This window comes from Hakea prostrata, chromosome 1 (genome assembly GCF_041222555.1).
Source record: "Hakea prostrata isolate BN-2017 chromosome 1, UWA_Hpros_2, whole genome shotgun sequence".
Taxonomy (NCBI): Eukaryota; Viridiplantae; Streptophyta; class Magnoliopsida; order Proteales; family Proteaceae; genus Hakea; species Hakea prostrata.
In genome coordinates this window covers 73,875,211-73,892,775 of record NC_142600.1, presented here as the reverse complement: position 1 = coordinate 73,892,775, position 17,565 = coordinate 73,875,211, and the positions used below count along the sequence as shown (strand labels likewise).

The window sequence follows — 17,565 nt, the reverse complement described above, 5'->3', positions numbered from 1 at the left end:
CAGAAAAATCATTGATATAAGTGACAAAATACCGAGAACCGAAAAAAGAGGTAATAGGACAAGAATCCCACACATCATAATGTACTAAAGAGAATGGTTGATCAGACTGTTTATTAGCACAGGGGGATAGCTCACATTGTGAAGTTTCCCAAACTAATAAGACTCACAATTTAAACTAGAAGGAGAACGAAAACGATTATCTAATAATTTTAAACTTTCTAATGAAGGATGACCAAGTTAACAGTGGATTTGATGCAGAATGGAGATACTAGAACTAGCTATGGGTGATGCATCCTCAAACAAATTCATCCCCCTAGCCTCTATCAATTGGCTTCTTCATACCAAGATCCTAAAACAAACAAAAACCAAAAAAAAAATTACGAAATAGTGAAAGGTGGAAGTGATTCATGGACAGAAAATAATTTGGAAAGCAAGTTAGGTATACAAAGGACTGAAGATCAGGTCACGAATTAGTAAGCTAGACAGTGTCCATTAATATTGGTATGGGAACCATCAGCTAGTGTAAAGATGATGAACAAAACGATGAGAAGACACCTAAGACAACAGTTATATAATCAGAAGCTCCTAAATCAATGACCCAAGGGTGGGATGTTGATGAAAGATAGGCAGTAGCATTACCTGTCTAAACAAGCGTGGCAGTGTAGGAGGGCTATGACTGAGCAGCTTGACAGGCTAAAACTGGGTAAACTGAACATAATCCTCATCTAACATTCTCAGTCTTACCCTCAGGCTGTGCTTTAGTAGTGGTAATAGTAGTAGTAATGGGCGTCGAATCTAAAGTGATGGTTGCATTAGCAACTTGTGAAGGTTTGCCATGAAGCAAAAACATCAAATGTGTATATGACACGAGGTGATGACACATTTTGATCTGCCCTAAATTATCTGAAGAGTTTTGAGAACCAGAATTTTAACCAGGATTATTTCCACAATTTCATCCTGCACTGTCCACCTGAAGTATCACGGGAAACTGGCAAGGGCCCAATTATCTGCTGATATGGTGTTACAACTTACAAGGGTTCTCTCTTGCTAAACGAAGAACTCTTGAAAAGGTGTCAGCTGGATTTGAAACTTGATCACTACCAAGAATGTGCCTGAATGGAGTCAAACTCTTTTCCAAGGCCTCCCAAAATACATTACAGCTAGTTGTTCTCTTTGTTGTTGCACTGTCCTTACATCAGAGTAAAGGGAAAGAATAGAATTTAACTTCATACATTCTCTTAAAATCTGCAAAGTAGTAGGTTAGAACTCTACCCTCCCTAACAACCCAATAAAACTCATGTGACAACTCATAAATTCTGGATAGATTATTCTGACCAAAATATAAGACATTTAAGTACTCCCATAAGTCTTCTATAGTCTATAAGTGAGTTGAAAGGTCCACACTATGGTCAGCCATAGATTTAAACATCTGTCCTAGGATACGTGCATCAGTAACCACCCAATTTTCATGATCACTAGGAGCTGGTTTAGTGATGGAGCTAGCCGTCCACATGTAAGGATTACTCTTACAATAGCTCCCACTGATGAATGCTAGACGCGCCTTCCAACTTCTTTTCAGCCAACTGATGAGAGGATGTGGAGATGATTGTTACTCTTGTTAGGTGCAGTTTCCATACACATCAGCAAGGATAGTTCCTGAAAATAGTTGATAATAGATCTGCAAAGCAGTCCATAATAAGGTATCTAAACAGAGAACCACCAAATCCAGAAACAGCAGAACTAGCCTTACAAACTGAGACAACCTAGACCCTTCCAGAACAACAGTACAGCTGTGGCTGCCCTCAAACAGAAAACAGAAAACCACCCCCCACAAAAGAGAAAATATCTCCCTGAACCAAACAATAATACAGACCAGCAGACTAATCTTCAAAAAAAAGTAACAAAACTGGATTCAACAGCTGCTACCTTCAACCAGAAAACAGAAAATTCCCAAACAGACAATAGATAATTATTTTCCCAAGACCAGAAAAGGACCAACAGGATTTATCTCAAAAGACTAAACAGAACCTGCTAGCAAACAAAACTGGACTAACAGAATTATTTTCAAACAACCAGAACCTGACAGCAAACAAACCCCAATCACAGCTTATATATCCCTAAAAAATGGTACCACCAAAAAGATAGAGAGACTAGCAGTAGGATCTCTCAGAAAAACCAGAAAACAATCCAACGACTTGATACACAACTTGAATCAACAATAGTTCTGAAGAATACCTCAAAACCTGGGATATACAGCTGCCTTAAAACTTGCACATAGAAGATCTAGGTCTTCTTATTCACTCCATACACCAGTTTGCCCTGAAAACACCCTAATCGAAAGAAGAAGAGAACCACCAGAAGACTAAGGCAGTGACTAATCACGAAAGAGAAGATATTTTGGAAGAAGAGAACCTTGATGGAGACTCCTTAGGACACCATCTAATGTAACCTCTGATACCACCATGTAAATTAGAGAAAGAATGGCGAGAAGCCACGATTTCTGTTGGAGCTTCACTGTGAAAATTGTGAACACTTCCAAGTCTTCAACCCACTCAGGCTTTATTTATAGGATATTTTCCAGTAGAATTTAACTAGGAAAATAAAAACAGACTCAAATAAGAATTTGACATTCCAAATCCAACATAGACTAGGATTTCTATGCAACCCAACTCCATCAAGAATTAACGCCTGCGCTAATTCTCAATGGCTTTATTTCTGGTCCACTATGCCCTTTAACAGTTATCATGATCCATGAGGATATACGTAATCCATACCTTGGAAAATGGCTTGAACTTGACCCCAAGCTGACCTTTAGAGAACTGCAAGAAAAAAGCTCACAATCAGGTGAGTTACAATGTATTAAAGCTTTCGTATTTGACTCATCCATGGAACTCATATTTGAAGCATAAGAGTACCCAATAGGAAGCAGACAGAGAAGGAATAAAATTGATTTGATGAATTCACGACATACCTGAGAGGTAAATCGCTCATCGAGCGACCAGAAAAGCCGTATATCTGGTATCTCAAATAAAACCATTGCAAGCCGCTCTAGCCCAAGTCCAAAAGCCCAAGCAACATTACTATTTTTACCACTTCTCTTTAATATCTCCTGCTCCATCACTCCACAACCCAGAACCTCCAGCCATTTCTCCTGAAATAACTTCAAGCATTAGTACCGGTTGATGTGCACCAAAAAGTGAGGAAGTTGGCCACATTTAAATGAAATCAGCATTCTAGAAGCTCAACTGGTAGATGTTAATGAACTACCTCATTCCAATTTCTTTAATAATTGGTGATATCGCATAAGACTGACACGTTTTCAAGTCTAACATGTATTGACCAGATGGGTCTGATTCATGTTGAGATTGGCCATATCAATATGATACAGAAATGAAACAAAATATTTTTTAATTGAACGAATACAAAACCAAGAATGGTATTGATACAACTAAAACCATAATTCGAAATTTCGCCCACCTCGCCCATCTTGCCCAAGATGGGCGAAATATCGATTTCTTTTTTTTTTACCCCAAGTTTCGGTGGAATTTGGAGATTTTTTTGGCTTGGTTTTTTATGTCTAGCCTAATTTTGAGGCCAATAAACGATGAGACTGTTATTTTTGCCTAAAACCTAACCAAAGGGGTGTTCCTGAACGGCACATGTCCGGCTATATGCGGGTGAAACTGTAAGTCTGAAACATGAATTTTAACAAATGTAAAGATGGATATTATGCAAGAGAACACTAAGAGACAACAACTAAAATTCAGTATACAAGGACAAGGGTGGTGTAGAACCCCATGGTCAATAGTACACAGTAAAAACAGCATTAGTGTAGAACATAACAATAGTCAATAACCCCTATGGTAATCGAAGAAGTCAAGCGTCGCCCTTCTATAGATAGCATCATCCGCATAAAATAGCCAAACCATCTTAGGCAAAGTGTCGTATGGGTATCAACTCTTATGGCTAGTGGTCGGAATGGGATAGGCATCATCCGAATCTCTCTCTAGTATCGCAATTAGTATTGGTATTGGTACACCGGTTGCCCTGATGGATATCCAAAGATGGACTCCAACTTAAATGGGTTTCCTCTACAGATTAGGATCTACTTACAATTAATCTCAACCATCCAAATAAAGACTTAAAGATCTAATGAAAGTAGATTCCTCCAATGACTCAAATACTAAGGGAACTTTTCTTGTAAATAAAGACTGATAAGAGTCTATTCTTAAAGAAGACTCCCAGGGACTCATGAACTCATCTTCGACTTAAACAAGAATGAAAGAACGCCAAAAACTATTCCTTGGCCCATTAGCAAACGTGCCCTATGTATATTTCACCCTCCCAGACCCTGCTAAACACAAGAGTCTTGTGCACTTGATACAGCTACACATAACCCCCCCCCCCCCCCAAAAAAAAAAAACAAAAAAAAAAAAACTTAGTTTGATTTTCCAATTGTAGTTATTAACCCATGACCAGCCCCATTATAAAGTAGATAAACTGATTGTGCATTCTCAGCAAGTCCATTGGACCCCTAAAAAGGCAAAGGAAGAGAGAGGGAGAGAGAGAATGCATTCCTTTTGTTTTTCGGGGTTGAGAGGTGATGGATGATTGTACTTCACAGAAAGGAACGAAGATCTACATTTTGGACAACCATAACTGTTAATAGCCCAGAAACATACCGACAGGTGATAGCGCATTCAAGTTGAAACAGAAAACCAAGCTTCTAAAATTTGACAACCATAACTTTCCATAGAACAGAAATATAGCAACAGGCAATAGCACATTTAAGTTGCAACAGAAAACTAGAGAACAGTTAATCAAGCTTCTAAAACAATAAGTATATGCAGTACTAACATTGACCCATTGACAACAACAGATCTGCTGTTGAGTATGCTATGTATGTACAAATGACAAAGTTCTAAAATAGACCTGAAAATTTATTTCTAGTTCAAAGGATGGATTGGTGAATGGAAAGTAAGAATCAACCCAACGCATTTCTACAGCCCCTGCAAGTTTCAACAGATTTTTCCAAAAAATTATATATGCTACTTTATAATATTAAAATCCAATAAAATGGCAAATAAAGCATATATTTGAACAATTTTTTTCACTCAAAGTTTACCAAATAAATGTTCTGCCAAACCCTCAAGGCATTTCTTTAGATCCCCAGCAGCATAAGATGTGGCATCCATGCCAGAAGCCTCCCACTCGTCGGGGGAAAATACACGAACACCTTCCATCTGTAAAGCTAGGATACAGAGTCACCGCTAAACAGACAGAAAAGGAACCATCCAAAGAATACTTAAATTGCTAGAATCAAACATGAAAACCTGATGGAATACGGGATAATGAGTTGAGTCAATAGAATCCCTTCTATAAACATCTCCAGTTACAAGGAAATGAGTGTGTCCCTCAGTCAATAAATCTGCCTGATGAGCACTGGTGTGACACCTCAAGACGGTTTTAGGATCTATATAGTATGTGTCATTGTAGCTCCTGCTTACATGATCTTCAGGAACCAAGACATCGTCAAAGTTCTGCAGGAAGCAAAGTTAGCATTATAACTATTGTCTGTTCATCACCAATGGAACCAAATAACACTGAACCATACTGCAAAAGCCTGTCCCCCTAATGAATACCGTACCTAACAGAAGAATAATAAGAGATATGCAGAAGAAGCATATAACTTACCAGCAGCCCCCAGATACAAAGCAATACTGTATAGGAAGTAGATCATACATGAAATAACTTGATTAAAAAGGGAAATAAGGCATTCATCACAGGGAAAATCAGGAAATCATAAGGTTTTATGGAGTCCCAAAGATGCCTCCTATTTGGATGATGTAATATCAAAGCAGTAAATATCAAAAGCATTTTTGCATTAATTAGTGAGAGCATTGGTCGTAGAAAGGAACTTGTAATGTCATTCACTGGGCCTTACATGAGACAGATCCATGGGAACAACTGGACACAACTATTAACCCACCCTTTTAACCCAAGGAAAAAAAACCATTAAACCCATTATTCTCTCCCTCAAGCTTGATGAGTACAGTTTTCTGATCAATAATGAATTGTATCAATGTGTATCAAGAATCCACAAAAGAAGCTCCAGATAGACATAGAAAAAGCAAATGCCAGAAGGGTATTGTTCCTCCTTACAGTAGGGTTTCTTATTATCCAGTCCTAGAACCATCATAGCAAAGAAGTATCAATTAAGCATGAACAAGTGATTGTTTAGGTGGACTTTCAGCCTTTCATTTAATCGGGCAAGCAACATAGTTATCAAGGCATCTCTTAGGCCTGCCTAGGCTTCCAGGCATTTTTGCTGGGTCCTAGGTGGCTCCCACCTTTTTGCAAAGTTGGCACTGGTTTCATCAGTCTAAAAATCCTATATTGGCCCTTATTTATGCCTAATATCATTTTTAACTTACATAAGATATTAATCATAGATGAACAAATACCCCCTATTTGAATCAAATAAAAATAGTTAAAAAATAAATAAATCAATCAAACCGAGGCAGGGGAATCAACCCACTAGCTCAAAACAAAAACTGGATTTTCAAAGGTGAAATTTTCACCTTTTTAATAATAGGGTTTTTCTCAAAATTTAAAATTCCATAAATCTTATCATGGTAAAACATTACCAAAAACCAAAATGCGGTAAAATATTCATTTGTTTTGATATCTATCAAGTATCAAGCTATTTTCATTTAGAGTCATACTGACAGCACTCCTGCGGACCAAATAATATTTAACCAAGCATAACTCCTTCGATGTATGTTAGTTTTAAGCAATCTTTTTGAATTTGCTGGAAAAGCTGGTTTTGTGGTCCATCCAATACAAAAAAGGGTTATGAAAGATAAAATTATTTGACCATTCAAATTTCTAACTCTTTTGTGTGCTATATAACTATGATAATGTGATAAAGACAGCTTGTTTATTTAATTTTTTTTAATGAATATCTTGCATTAGTATTTATTTTATATTTATTTAGCATATAAGTAGAATTATATAAATTTTATAATATTGGTCATGCCAAATAAAATGGTCATCTTTCAGCTTGTTTATTTAATTTTTTTTTAATGAATATCTAGCATTGGTATCTTTTTTAATATTTATTCAGCATATAAGTAGAATTATATAATTTCCAATAAACTAGTCATATCAAATAAAATGGTTATCTTAAAAAAGGAACACTAGAATGGCTTGTTCGTCCTAGCGATGCCTTACAGCCGGCCTATCGCCAAGTATTTTAGGAAGGCCCAAAGTTGCCACCTTGATAACTATGAGCAGCCCTGCTTGAAGAGCAGTCAGTCCTCTGACAATGCTAATACTGGAGATGGGTTTTTTTCTTTCCTCTTTCCTTTAGGAACCTCTTCCAGAACCACAGCCCAGAACTTTGACTTAATTTTTGAAGCCATGGAAGCTCTCTTCTGCTCTTGCCTCTACAAAGGCAAGAATACCTCCAATTTCCTCCACCCAATCAGTTGGGCCTCTACTTGAATCCCAAAATCTGAAGGTAGTCTCAGAATCTGTAGGATCCTAGACAATCACACTACACGCGTTCTCTAGCTGATTTGGAAAATGTCCACAAGCAAGAACCATTATCAGCCAATTGGGTCTGCTCTTACACCCTAAAAAATTGACTCCATTTGGACTGTCCGACCTACCAATCCTTCATTCCTTCCTAGATTTGACGTAAAATCATCCTCCTTCCTCTAGCCCCTTCAACCATCTCCATTGTGATCGCTGATGGGACTACTATTTCCTTCTGGCAAGACCATCCTGGCGTCTACTTCGAGTATTTTACAACTTCTTAGGTGACAAGTTGGTCAGCTCCTTTGGTATCACCAAACAAGCCATGCTTTCCTCTTTCATATTCCTCGGTTTCAAGACTTCTCTCCCCCCACCCCCTACTCTTTCCCTCACCCACATCCCTCTCTCTCAATCAAGGTTACTTTGATCCCCTACCCTAATGGGGTTCCAATACTAGATCTATTTAAGACTTCATTCATCCCCATTTCCCCAATGTTCTAGGCACAATACTATTTGGTTCATAGGTCACATACCTCGCCAAAGTTTCACGCATATGAAGAATCCCTTAACCGTTGCCTCCCCCTCCAATCATTTCACCTCAATCACCACATATCGGTCTCTCACCCAACACTCAGGGCTTTATCTTTTTCTTTTTCTTTTTCTTTTCTTCTTTTTTTTTTTTAGTAGGATGGCCTTGCGGATGTTGATCACCTTTTTCTCACATTCCCCCAATGAATTCAATCCTTTTTTTTGGGGGGGTGGGGATTATACTCCATTAGCCTTGGAGTAGAAGACTTTCTGATGTGGCCTCAAACGATGAGGCATCCAGGATCTAATAAAGGATCAGCAGGCAACTTTAGGGTCCTAACCCTGCACTAGGGTTTCAACATCTATTAGGGGATTTAGGGCTTTTAGGGGAGGTATGTTGGGTGCAGTTAGAAGGCAAGGGTCAATCAAATATAAACCTGAACTTGGTTATTTTCAGATTCATATTCAGCTTCTAGGTTTTAGAGTTTGGGATGATTAGGACTGCTTCTAGGGATCAGGTGTTAGGGAAGGGGAGGGCATGAGGATTCCAAAAGGGGGTCACATTTGGTGGAGGGGATTGAGAGATACAAAAATTTAGGGTTTGGGGCCACGGTGGGAGATCTCGCAAGATATCTCGCATTTTCAAATAAGCGAGACAAGATGGAGAATGAGAGTAGAGAGTTGGGATATCTTGCTCGAGATCTGGCCATACCTCGCCATATCTCGCTATATCTCGTCATACCTCGCCATATCTCCCTATACCTCGCCATGTCTCCCTATACCTCGCCATATCTTGCTATACCTCGCCATATCTCTCTATATCTCGCAATATCTCACTATATTTCGGCATATCTCGCAATATCTCGTTATAGCTCGCCATATCTCGCTAGAACTCTCAATTTTTGCCCTTTTTTTTGCGGATTTTGGCTAGATTTTTACTTGCAACTACTCTTAGCACATCTACAACATCGAAGGAAGATCAATCATTCTCTACTTGTCTTATGAACTTATGATTTAATGACTTATATAGAACATAATTTTATTATTCTATTCTTGAAATTTGAGATTGTGATACTCATATGGATGGAATTTCGATGACATTTAGGTTATTTGATACACTTGTTTTTCATTTATATGCCTTAAAGGTTCTATATTACATGTTGTATAACCTTGCATGCCCTAATTCTACAACATTTCGGTTTCACACTATGGGTAGACTTAGAAATCATACTTAGGGTTGTTTTCTAACAAATCCAAGGACACCAATGTGTTCAAAAGGCCTTAAATAGGATGAATATCAAGTTTCAGCCCAATTGGGACCTTAAAACCCACTGAGTTGACACCAAAAAATCGCATATCTCGACCGAGATCTCGCCGAATCTCGCCGAGATGGTCGAGATCTCGGTTTTTCAAGGTGGCAATATCTCGCTATGTTAGGGAAGAAGAGAGGGTGCCGCAAGAGAGAGGGGGGGGAATTGAGGGACAATGGGTGTGGGTGACAGGGAATGACAGGGATGATCACTTACAGTTTTAAGGAGAAAAGGGATGAATATTTGCTGCAGAATACACCAACAAAAGCAGTCGTAGCCCTTCCTGCACCAAAAAAAATCTCGCCGAAATCGCATATCTCGACCGAGATCTCGCCGAATCTCGCCGAGATGGTCGAGATCTCGGTTTTTCAAGGTGGCAATATCTCGCTATGTTAGGGAAGAAGAGAGGGTGCCGCAAGAGAGAGGGGGGGAATTGAGGGACAATGGGTGTGTGTGACACGGAATGATAGGGATGATCACTTACAGTTTTAAGGAGAAAAGGGGTGAATATCTGCTGCAGAATACACCAACAAAAGCAGTCATAGCCCTTCCTGCACAGGGAATCCCTAGAAACCTCAACCTAACTTCACTCTCTGTTGTAACTCCTTCTCAATAGTTTTATTCATCAAAATTGTTTGGTTACAAGCATGGCTATATATTTATATCCTTTATTAGACAACTCCTAGTATTCAACTTTGACATAGAAACAAAAAAAGACATCTATTTTAAATAGGACTCCTACTCCAATTAGGACTCTTACTTATCTCAACCTAAATTGATTCAAATAACAGAGGACTAGACTCCTAATACAATTATAGAGGACTAGACTCTTAATACAATTATAAATCTAACTGTTCTGACTGGTCTGACTAGGACTCCCAAAATTACCAACCCTTCATGCTGAGCCGAAATTTCCTATGCTATTGACAAAGCCACAAGGTGTTTGGCAGCAACCTTAGGCCTTCTTTGGGTCTTACTGGGGTAGCTGTGCGGTCCTACATCATCTTTCCTTTGCCCAGGTATACATTTGGTTGGTGAGCCTTTTCCAATGGCTCAATCTATGATACGGCCAACAATCTAGCGTTTGGGACTGCAATTTTTTACATTTGCAAGGAGCAAACTGCCAAAAATCTATGAAGATGGACCTGCAATTCTCATACTATTGACATGCTTTGGGAAGCCTACATTTTTATTTAGCTCAAAACTCCACTTGCTTCCCCGAATCCCTTACTGATACTCCAAGGAACCCCAAGGAACAGGCTGATGTGGAATTCTAGGACCACCTCAAGGAGGCCCCAAAGGCCGAAATAGGACTTAGGGTTGCTGCCCAGCACCCTACAGCCAGCCCAGCTGCATGAAGTATTTGGCAGCAAGGGCATTTTGGTCATTATGGGCACCCCTATCCCAGTCCAAGTTGGTCTTGTTTAGATGCAAAATCTTATTAGGAATCTGATCCTACTTTTATTTTGTTATTTAAATCAGCCCTAGTTAAGCAAGAGTCCTAGTCTAATTAGGAGTTATGTTTAAAGTAGGATTCCCTTAGTTGTCCAAATTTCGCTAGCAAGTCCAATCCTACTCTTATGTGTAATTTGAATCATTCTAGGCTGAGATAAGGAAGAGTCCTAATTGGAATAAGAACCTTAATTTTCAGAAGTTCTTATTTGTTCTACTTTCAAAGTTGTGTCCAAGTATGAGTCCTTCAACATAGGCTATAAGTACAGCCTAATACATGCAAACAGATCAGTTTATGTTGAATAAAATTTGACTGAAGAAGAATTCAAGCAGAATTTCAAGGGCTTCCAAGAGGGGAAACCCTGCCGCAGCCTAGTGATTGGTTTTCATTCATCCAAATCTTCTTCCCCAAGCCCACAACTGGTAAGCTAGCATTCCCCGCCCTATCCCTCTCCTTTTTCCCCCATTGTACCTAGTCTGAAACTCCTCCCCATCCCTGTGGCACTTCATCCCTTTCCTTAAAACCTTAAAACCCTAAAACCCTAAAACCCATGTACCCCAATCCTCTTCTCCTCCTAGGATCATCAACCTTCCCTCCACTTAGCATTTGATCCCTACCCTAGCCCTCATTAACCTTGGAAACCTAGAATTGCGCAATTCATCTTCTTCCACCTAAAATCCTAAGTTCCTAAACTTCTAATTCTCACCATAGAGTCCCCTCACCAATCCTAGCCTTGGATCCCAAGTTGCCACCCTAGTTAATAACCAACTCTTCCTTCAACATCCTAAAACCCTAAACAGCCCTACAACTCCAACCGCAAGGCTAGAGAAGCCCTAACTTGTCTACTGAACTCAATTATTTTGCTCCTGTAATTGGCCCTCAATTAGGAAGCTACGTCACAGGTGAGTTGTTGTATTGTTGAGTTTAGATAAATTTATTTTTGGGACTCAAGTCCCTCCTTAGGGCTTAGATTTTGAAACCTTGCTGTAATTTCAATTTCAGAATTGATTTTCAAACCTAGGGTTTGAAAATATGAATTTCTTAAGATTCCAGGGTTTCTAGGGTTTGGACTAGGGTCAGGCTGGGGTCGAGTGTCTCTTAGGGTTAAGGGAAGAAATCCTAAAAAGATTTAGGGTTTGGATGATTGGTTGAAAAGAATTAGGAATTTTGAAAAATTTAGGGTTTTAGGGTTTCCACTGAAGAAGATGAAGTTTCAGGATTTCCAAGGTTCGGGGGAAGGGAGGGCTGAATTGAAGGTCGAAGGTAGGTAGGGGGAACGGAGTCTAAATCCTAAAGGTGTTGGGTACCAGATAAAGGGAACCTAGGGTTTTAGCTTGGGGAAAATTCTGTTCTAAGAATTCAGGAATTCTAAGAAATTGCCCAAGGAAGAGGGAAGAAGAAGAAGAAGAGAGGGGCTGGGATTAATAACCTAGGTTGGGGAAGGAAGGGGGTTAGGTTAGGGCTGAGGGAGGGGGATAAGGGCTGCCGTAGGGTTTGGGAGAGGGAATGGTGACTTGTGATAGGGGAGGGGGGCTGCAACTACAGGATTAGAGTTAGGGTGGGGTAGGGGAAGGTTGCGGATGGGAAGAAGAAGAGGGCAGAGGCTGGGGCTGGGGCTGGGGCTGGGGCTGGGGTTGTGGTTGGGGTTGGGCTTTAGTACTTACTTGGAGATGGCTTCGGGCTTTCAAACTTCATAATTCTGCACAAATTCTTCACTCTAAAGCTGCCGCAAGTTCCCTTCTGGGGAACCCACAACTCCAACTCGTGCTCCTTCAAGTATCAGCTTAATTTCATTAATCATAATCTTCATTTTACATTGTAGAGAGGCTTATTTATAGCCTTTAGAAGGAGCTCAATTTTAGAAGACAAATTAACTACGACTCCTACTTGGACTAATAACTCATATTCACACAAGGACTCTTTCATACCTTACTCTAGAAGGATCCAATTTGAAAACTAAAAGTAGATATGGAATCCTCGCAAGAAGTAGACTACAACTAGGGACTCCCTTACTACTTAGGAAACCCATCCTAATTAGGTCTCGTAATAAATAAAGACTCAAATTCAAAAATAAAAGTAGATCTAGGGTCCCACAAACATACTGGACCCACTGAAACCCCAACTTGACTCAACAGAAATACTGCAAAATTACCAAAATACACCTGGATGAAAGGAGGGCCTTACAGTATGGGGCTATTACCCTAGGCCCTATTTTGGCTCTAATTCTGGTTCACATCAATAGTCCCACCCCCCTACCCACAAAAAAAAATTACTCATGTATTCTTGCCCCACTTTCTTTTCTCCCCCATTCTACAGTTTGGGCAATGATAATTTATTCATCCAAAAAAAAAAGTGCATACACCAATTGTCCCAAAGCCATTTGTCTCTTCACAAAAAAGCCTAATTGTTTCTACCATATAAAGTTTTGCCATTCTTTTCAGTTTACATCTTTACGTTAGTCGGGTGGCCCCATACGCGAAGCCAATTGGGTATTTTAAAACAGGTTCTACATCAAACATTTACCAAGTAAAGAAGTGTTAAATATCAATTACATGTGCAAGTATCATCTATCATATTTTTTAGCTTAAAAAACATGGCTCCAAGTTTGGGTTGAAATGGCTGAAATTGCATAAAACATTTTGGCTTCAAGAAGCCTCAAAATGATAGGTGTTGACCCTGCAGAGTGCAGGCATACTGGATCTTAACCCAAATTTCAGCACTTCAGCTGGAAACCGATCATCTCAGGCACTTGAGAAAAATTCCGGTACATTTCGGCAACCACTCGAGCCCCAGCCCCCTTTGCTTGAGAACTAAAGAACCATTAGAAACCCTCAATTCATTTTGATCTATGGTGACACTTTTGACATTGGTGTAATGCATCATACTGAATGGATATTCTTCAATCTTACTACATATTTCTATTGCTTTTATTGAATGCTATGTTTTCTAGTAATAAATTATGAGTGGATTGTGGAATAGGTTACGTAAGACAAAGGATACTGAAGCAACAACTCCTCAACTTTATCCTGACAAAATGAGGTTGCTAGAAAGGATATTGAAATATATGGCATAAAATACCAACATAAGATCCAAGGCCAAGCTAATATTCTGAAGTATTTTATTGCCAAAACAAGTTTAAAGTGTGTTAAAATATGATTGTAGGGATTCCTTCAAGTTTTGGAAGCTCCATTTACCCACTAAAATGACTAACCAAAATCTGAAATTTTTTTTTCTGAAAGGCAGGGAGGTCAAAATTGAAATCGCAAATATGGTAAAAAGTGAAGCCACCTACATATAAAACCAACAAGTTGGAGGAAATAGGGGTTGGAATACAAACAGAATATCCAATTGAAAACATGCATAAGATACAAGCTAGTGATTGGACATTCAAACATGTATAAAACACAGAGAAGGAATTACTTTCACAAAACTTACCTGTTTTGTAGAAACAATAGGGCAGAGATCATCAAATTTATCAAACTTTTCCGGGTAATTGATGTCAAAATAATTGTAAATGGCGTTCTTCAGAATACCAATTGGGTGGTTACTCCTCCTATGAAGTTGCAAACCCAGTTTAGAAAATATTGAATCTGGAATGTTGTTTGTGGGATCATCCCTCACCACATCTACAGATCCAATAATTACAATTTAAATAAGCTCAACATATTTGGACAAAACAAGATTATTTTGTCAACCGAACTAACAAAGCATGAATAAGCTATAAACTAGTAAATTAAGAGACTGCAATAAGACGATCACCAAAAACACTACTTAACAAGGTGGACATCTAACCATCTTTCAGAATCTTGACTCCACCAATCTGTAGTTCAGATGCAACGGGTTGTCTCCATTTTTTATGCTCGGGCTTAGTTGCAACCTGAGTAGAAGATGAAGTGAAAGCAGAAGCTAAAGGCGTAAAGATGTGGCTTCTGACAGAAGACCTATGAAGCAACACTGATGACTTGAAGAAAGTGGAATGAGCAAGGGAGAATGCCATGGAGAGACCTCTTAAGCTTGTACCAACCTGACAAAAAAAATTGGGTTATTAAAATAAGGTCAAAATCCCAAAATTATAACACACAAACGTGCAGGCTAAAGCCATGCCGTTATAAAAACTAAAATAGCCTAGAATGTCTACCATAGTGGAAATTGATAGTGGAGTATTCAATTCATCGAAGAAATATTGAAGACGTGATACAAATCGGCAAAAGGCTCCAGTGGAAATGTCTTTGGTGCGTGCAATCCAGAATTTCAATGTTTATAAGAATACAAGATGAATTCTGGTTGCAATGTTGTCTATATGTTAACAGAAGAAGAAACAGCAGAAGGAAATAAACCACAAAAATAAGTGGAGTAAGAAAGTTAAGAAACATTAATGAAGAATTTACTAGTTTTTTACGAACATCGGCAGCATTGGGGCATCAGTGTCGGCAGCAGCAACGAGCTCTGCGAGTTCTCCTGTTGCTCATGGATTTTTTTTTTTTTTTTACTATGTAAAATTGGATCTTACTCTTGTATGCTTAATTGCGACAAAGGTACAACAGGAATCTGCTGCTCCAGTTGAAAATTGTTATAGCTCGCCGAAAAAATAAATGCCTAAATCAATATCGAAACCTTCGTCCCCTCTCTGACAAAACTAGTGTCTTCGAAGAAATTAGATATTGATAAATCCAGTAACAGAAAAACAATAAAGCGTCCAAAACAAGCTTAATTGCGACAAAGAACAGGTTTGTAAGAACAAGAGAGATCTAGACGTTAGTGATCGAAATCTTCATTTAACCCAGAGTGTCAATTCGCGGGAAAAAAACAATTATCGATGAAAACTGAACAATAATTAATAAAACGAGCCCAAATATAAAAATTCAACCTTTTTCTTCCGAGTTCCGATCAGACCACAAAACCCAAATTTGAACGGATAGAAACAAACAGGGAATTCGTAGAATTAAGAGTGACAGACTTACAAAAAGAATGAAGACGTTGCTGAGGAAGAAAACACTATTTTCTTCTCTAACTTTTAAACGAAAATGAAGAAGAAATCTGTTATCGCTTCTCCGCCTAGAACGATATCCTCATGAGACGCGACGAAGAAATCAACGAAGCAAAGTCGGCCAGAAGATTCCAGAAAAGTTGAAATAAAGTTTAGAACATACCGTTATAACAACTAAAATAGCCTAGAATGTCTACAACCATAGTGGAAATCGATACTGGAGTATTCAATTCATCTAAGAAATATTGAAGACGTGATACAAATCGGCAAAAAGCTCCAGTGGAAATGTCTTTGGTGTGTGCAATCCAGAATTTCAATCTTGGATAAGAATACAAGATGAATTCTGGTTGCAATGTTGTCTGTGTGTTAACGGAAGAAGCAGCATAAGGAAATAAACCATAAAAATAAGTGGAGTAATAAAGTTAAAGAAACATAAATGAAGAATTTACTAGTTTTTTACTAACATCAGCAGCATTGGGGCATCAGTGTCGGCAGCAGCAACGAGCTCTGCGAGTTCTCTTCCTTGACGGAGCAGCGAACGCCTCCCAGTTATCTTTCACTTCATTTTAATTAATCGTCTCCGATTCCTCCTTATCTCGGGTCCTTATCTTTCACTTCGGATTTTTTTTTTAAGATGCTCTGTACAATAAAACAAGTCTACAAATACAACCCAGCTGCCGGTAAATGCAAAAACCACTGTCCAATTAAAACATAAATTATAAATAAATAAATTACCATCACCTCCCAAATTTCCACTTTAAAATTAATGCGTTTTTTTTAAATAAATAATAATAATAATAATAAGCTTGAATGGAAGTCTTTATGCTCTACTCATTTTTTCATCTTCCTTTGTCATTTTGTGACTTTACTTCTTACTTTCTAAATCATAAATTTTCACGACTCTGAGTTTAATTAATCTATAAAATGACAGCAAACTCTATGAATAAATGGAAGGACGTTTTTGGGAGCTTTGGAACACCCGAGAGAACCTTCTTGTAGCTTTGGAGGAGCGGAGAGGTCGAACCAGAAGACGTTGGATGGCTTTGGAAATCTGAAGCTTAGGAATAAGTTTTTCTTGATCTTTTTTCAATGTTCTTGAACTCCTCTGTAATGTTTTTAATTTCAAGTATGAACTAATTTAGTTTTTGTAGGGATCAGATGTAACCTATCTTTGAATTCCAACAAAAATAAAAATACAAATTTGGGAGGTATGATTCATAGATGGCGTTTTTTAACTTAGAATGTGGAGATAATATTAGAAGTGAATAATAAAAAATTAAACGAGACTGATGGTGTTAGTAATAAAAGTCTTATTGCTTTTCGCTTCTTTTCTTTTTTGGTCACTATGAGACTATAATTTTTTTCCTAAATTAGATTCTCCCTCCTTCCTTTTTTAGTAACTCAAAGGGGAGTGAACGCAACTCGTGATATTATTCATGAATATTTACTTCATGGAGCTACATAATGGAATTTGGCCAACCTATCATACACGCTAGTGACATTAACTTCATATTCAGGACATCAATAACCGCATTTGCCACCCTTTGATAATACAAAAAGCATAATAGAAATAAGTCATAAAACAAACTCCAAAATGTCATGAACCAAATCAACAACATAAAATGGTAACTTCTTTGAACCTAGGATAAATTCCATGGCTCAAGGACAATCTCTCTCCCTCATTAGAAGTGGGATGGCTTCATCATTTGCAATTTGAACAACTGACCTGATGGCCATGAATTCCCTAT

The 17,565-nt window shown here is 38.5% G+C and overlaps 1 protein-coding gene across 4 annotated transcripts in view; it reads right to left on the bottom strand.

Moving 5' to 3' along the window:
* LOC149029976 (phenylalanyl-tRNA synthetase class IIc family protein) overlaps nt 1-16,424 on the bottom strand; it is a 32,483-nt gene extending 16,059 nt beyond the window's left edge. Inside the window, exons 1-9 of one of the 4 annotated variants that reach the window (XM_089142298.1) lie at nt 15,981-16,237; nt 15,792-15,885; nt 14,623-14,854; nt 14,266-14,456; nt 5,334-5,540; nt 5,126-5,243; nt 4,933-5,009; nt 2,972-3,151; nt 2,775-2,819 (exon numbers count right to left, since the gene is read on the bottom strand). In XM_089142298.1, the coding sequence (XP_088998424.1) occupies nt 2,775-2,819; nt 2,972-3,151; nt 4,933-5,009; nt 5,126-5,243; nt 5,334-5,540; nt 14,266-14,456; nt 14,623-14,827 (1,023 nt within the window). In that variant the 5' untranslated portion in view covers nt 14,828-14,854; nt 15,792-15,885; nt 15,981-16,237. The other 3 variants (XM_089142295.1, XM_089142299.1, XM_089142297.1) reach the window with 3 other exon arrangements.
* Between the last annotated feature and the right edge of the window lie 1,141 nt (nt 16,425-17,565).